Source organism: Cetorhinus maximus, chromosome 18 (assembly GCF_964194155.1).
Source record: "Cetorhinus maximus chromosome 18, sCetMax3.hap1.1, whole genome shotgun sequence".
Taxonomy (NCBI): Eukaryota; Metazoa; Chordata; class Chondrichthyes; order Lamniformes; family Cetorhinidae; genus Cetorhinus; species Cetorhinus maximus.
In genome coordinates this window covers 61,877,115-61,882,071 of record NC_135896.1, presented here as the reverse complement: position 1 = coordinate 61,882,071, position 4,957 = coordinate 61,877,115, and the positions used below count along the sequence as shown (strand labels likewise).

Below are 4,957 nucleotides of genomic sequence, written 5' to 3'. Positions count from 1 at the left end.
AGACTAAAAGTACTAAAAGTAAAATAAAAATATTTTGTAATATAGAAAGGGATCAGTAATCAAAACACTTGCTCATCAAATTAAATAGTACAGCTTAAACTTTTAACTAGTTTAAAGAAAAATTGTCTTTCATCATCTCATGACACCTCAAGTGCTTCACAGTTAACGAACATACTTTTGAAGTGTAGTCACTATTGCGCTGAAACATGGCAGCCAATTTGCACGCAACATGATCCTACAAACAGAAACGAGACAAACGACCAGATAATCTTTTTCTACGATGTTCGTTGAGGGACAAATATTGGCCAAGAGAATTTCTCTGTTCTTCAAATATAGACAAGGGACTTTTTTCACCCACCCCAGAGGGCAAATGGGGTCTCCCATAACAACACCTCCGATAATGCAGCCCTATTTCACTAATGGGTTGAACTATCATTTTAGAATGTGCGCTTAAATCTCTGGAACCTTCTGACTCAACCGTAAGCTGCTACCACTAAGCCAAGACTAACAACTAAGACCTAAAAGCTGCAGTACAAGAGTTTATTCTTCTTGTAGATTCTAAGTTCAGCTGTCCTATAAATTTAATCACAATACAGACATTGAATAGTGTTCTGATTTTGTTACAGACGATTGTACAGCGCTCTGGTCTAGCGTGAGAATTGGAATGAGAGCCAATAAACGAGGCGCTCCTTAGTTGGAACGAATTCTACAGCCACCAGCCTAAGATACACAGAATCGAAGCTGGCAACCCTGCAGCTGTGGATGTTACATTTGCAGTGCGCATCCCATTGCACTTTTTGTTAACTTGCGGCTCAGCTCATCAGCTCTCTCGTTGCTGCCGTAAAGCTGGAATAATAGTTTAATTTTCGCTATCCCTTCCTTATTCATTAGCCCAAATTGAAGTTCTTCCCTCAAATTGACAATTGTACCAGCCCCTTCTGGTCACCGTAAATCAGTATCGTGTGGAACTCCAGTGACTTGTTATCTATTTGCTTTGTACAGTGTAAATATGCCCTGACAAATGCAGCAAGATTATAGCTTTTAGAAATATAATCAAATATGTTTACTATAAAGAAAACCTGTGAATTTTCCAACATATCACAAATCATTGAAAGGCTAATGATTAAAGTTTTTTTTATCGATGGATAAAAAGAACCTGATGTTAACAGATCTTTTACCTACTAACTAAAGGGACATAATAAACTAAATATGTAATTAACTGGAATTGCATCTTTAATGGTTAAAAATTATAATGATACTTAGAACAAGCTATTCATTTCTAGTGTTTTTTTTGTAAATTTGTGGGCACACAGTAGGTAAAAACAATATTTAAAATATCTAAATGTTATTTGCTGTCAAAAAAAAACCTCAGGGCGCGAAATAGTCAGGCAACCAGCATGTGCGAAATGTTTTAGAAGCGAAAGTAAACATTTGATGGTGAAGAGTCCTTAAGCGTGTAAGTGTATCTGTTTGCTTATTTCTGCACTTCGTTGTAGTCTTCAGATGTTAAATAGATTAAAGGGCTACAAGAGGTCATCGAAGCTGTAAATTTGTTTTGCCGAGCAGGACTTATTACTGCACTTTCATTGGACTATGATTGGTAAAGTTTTTGACGCTTAGTTTACATGGTGCAATCCATAATGATTTCTAAATTAAGGACAGGGTTTAACCGTCCTGTCGTCTTGAAAACAATACCAATGATGAAAACGGCGGCCGTCTTTCGTTGAAATCGAATAACGCTACCATATCACTCTACATCAACAGAAAACCATCATGTTGCCTTTTCCAACGTTTATTCAAACCCCTGTGTACAACGTTAACATAAGCACTATCAACAGTAAGAAGTTTTTTTATGATTTTGCATCATAAACGATTTCGCGTTATTTAATAAAATTGTAATAATTATGTTGTGCCGAATGATATCGAGCAGTCAAAATGAAATGTTCAAAAAACTGCAATTGTAACCATTCCACTCTTTCATAAAAGCAAACATTTTGGATTAGCTTATTTAATATCACTAACATTTTACCTAAATTTCCAAAGCAAGTCTGTTTTTGTACTGAACAATTCCAAAAATTACTACTGCACTAGATGTGTTAAACCTTATAAAAATTGAGGGAAAAAATTGTATTTGCAATAGATACGTTAGTCCATCTTTCTCGCAAGAGTGAATAATCCTTTAATTTTACAATTTAGGAAATCCTATTTGATTCTAAACGATATAAGTAATAACTTTTTATGCACTTGGTTGCATAGGACGAGAAGCGCAGTCGATAGCAGCCAAATCCTTTTTAATGCCATTGAAAACCATGACAACAAGGAACAAACTCGGACTTATCCCAAAAAGTTAAAGCGCATTGTGCTGAGGTGTCAATCATCTATTATTTGATGACTGAACAAATGCAAAATCTTGACTGGAACAAATGCTTCCAACAGGTCCGGGACGATGGTCTACATTTCCTCCATTGTTTGCAGCCTAGCAGTTGGCATGTATTTGTGTTCTCCCACTTTCGACCACCCAGGACGTTGTGAGGGAGTTTGTGGAGCATGGAACACTGTCACAGCAGCAGGCTTGATAGGTGGCACAAATAGGCATGGCATGGGAATCTTTGACTGAAGATTACCTACAGAAATTATCAGAAAGATGGCCAACTCGGGATTAGTGCCATATTTGCAAGTAACGTCGCTAAAAGCTCGTCATTTCAGTATTTGATGAAATTACCAAATGCATTAAACGTTTTGGAGAAACAAGGATCTTAAGCAAAAGCTATATCCTATTAAAACCACTGCAGCATAGTATTTCTTAATTGGCGTCTGTTGTCCCATTGTACTGTTTAAATATCAATGTACATATCTAGATATTTTACAACCAGATAATTAAGAAATATTGAATAACATGAAACCACAAAGCACTGTAATTTTTGTCACACCTCCTGGTTGTGTGTCGTTAGACATAGTTTTGCTGGCCTTGTAGTGGACGTTTTCAATATCCCGGCGTAATGTTCCCTGTAAGCAGATACTTCATATCCACTGTAAATTCTGCCATGGAAATTCCCATTTGTAGTAGCCTCAGAAAAGGATTTGGGGAGGGGGCGAATAAGCATCTTATATGTTTAATTGCAGCAAATACAGCGCGTCCAGTTCACTTAAATAACACTCGTGGGCTATTTAACAAATGAATAAGTAATTAAATGAACTAGAGAATCTGTCACTGCTTCTGTACTTTGTATGCAAATAATGGGGAGGGGGAAGGGTTGTGGCCACCACTAACCACCCAAGATGTAATTCACTAATTCACTAACACAATTACCATTATCTGTTCACTACGTTCTTTGCTAATCAGGCAGAATATGTAATGATGAAGCCTGTTTCCTGCTGTCATTTGGGAAGTGCCGGGTAATTCTCTGGTGAGGTTACACCTACTCACATTAATGCTTTGGCACTTGACTGATGCAGGTACTTAGTATCCTGTGGTCAGACAGGATCTGAAGGTTGCCACTGTTGGCGGTGAAGGGGACTGTTTATATAAACATAGGACGCTCCCTCTAAAAGACTCTCTATTTCTATATTATTTAGCAGAGAGATATATAATTGTATCTAAGTTTCACGGAGAGGGTTTCTCCCCGCTTTAACCCGCAAGTAGTCTATTTTTCTCAGAAATTTGGTGAACGTCTGATAATTTGTGAACATGTCGTTAACGAGGGCCAGCTTTACAGTACGCAGTATTTTAAATTTACCAGATCAACGCGAAATTGACCGTCTAAATCAATGGGATCAAGGAAGTGGGAAAGCAATCCAATCTACTGTCATTAAAAAAGAAGCAGACCAAACCTCTCAGCATGACTATTCGAAATTATCCTTTTCGGGGTGGCTTGGTTCTGACAAAATTTGTAAGTATGCAAATTAGAATTGAGGTTTTCCTACTGATTTATTATCTTGCTTTCCGATGAAGTATCGTAAGTAACTTTAACCGGAAAATGTTTCCTTCTAGCATCTGATGAAAGCAGCACAGATACGGCTTCCGCGGACTGTATCCAAAGAAAAGGCTCGTCATCCATCATGAAGAATGAGAAGAAGAAAAAACGACGAGTCCTATTCTCCAAAGCACAAACCTTTGAGCTAGAGCGAAGATTCCAACAACAGCGTTACCTATCTGCCCCTGAACGCGAACACTTCGCCCACCTTCTGAGCCTAACCCCGACTCAGGTGAAGATCTGGTTCCAAAACCACAGGTATAAAATGAAGAGAGCCCGTGTAGATGGCACTCTGCAGATCGATATAAACCAGCCCCAACTGGTGCGCAGAGTGGCAGTGCCAGTGCTGGTCAGAGATGGCAAACCCTGTCACTCTTGTTCCATTACCTCCGTGCAGATCCAGGACAAGCCCGGCGACACTGTTCAACCCAATTCCTACACTGCTTTTACAGTTCATGGCTTTCAACAGGTACAGCACACAGGACCATTTGGCGTCTTTCCTAGCTATCATCATTTAACACATCCTGTTGTACGGAGACAACAGTGGAGCTGGTGAACCATGGACACTTTGAACTCAAATTAATGGTGTTGTTACTTGATGTATAAAATAATTACTCATATAGTTCAGCCAGCTTGTGAGTGGTCGAATTTTCGGTGTAATTACATTTTTGGTACTTTTCTGCACATAGCATTTCGAGGCCCTTTTTCTAGACTTTTCCTTTGGTCACTTTTCAAATGTCACTGATATTCACAACATGCATAACTCCTCCTACAAGGGGAACATTTCTGGCCCAGTAATTCATAAATGTAATATAATCTGGAAAATCTAAACTGTACGTTTTCAAGCATAGAAAATGTCAACAAAGCAGTTTAGTACCTTATTCATTGTAATTTCCTGCTTGAGAAAATAAAATGGCAAAAGGTAGTTACAAATTACATTGCTATATATTGAGTTTCTGAAAAAAATGTTGCAAATAGATCTT

General features: G+C 38.2%; 1 protein-coding gene across 1 annotated transcript; it reads left to right on the top strand.

Annotated features, from left to right (window-relative positions):
* The first annotated feature begins 3,688 nt into the window (after window positions 1–3,688).
* On the top strand, window positions 3,689–4,530 carry nkx2.9 (NK2 transcription factor related, locus 9 (Drosophila)). The gene is made up of 2 exons (XM_078563282.1): window positions 3,689–3,890; window positions 3,992–4,530. Exons 1-2 carry the CDS (start codon window positions 3,689–3,691, stop codon window positions 4,528–4,530), a joined length of 741 nt encoding a protein of 246 aa, XP_078419408.1.
* The last annotated feature ends 427 nt before the right edge of the window (window positions 4,531–4,957 follow it).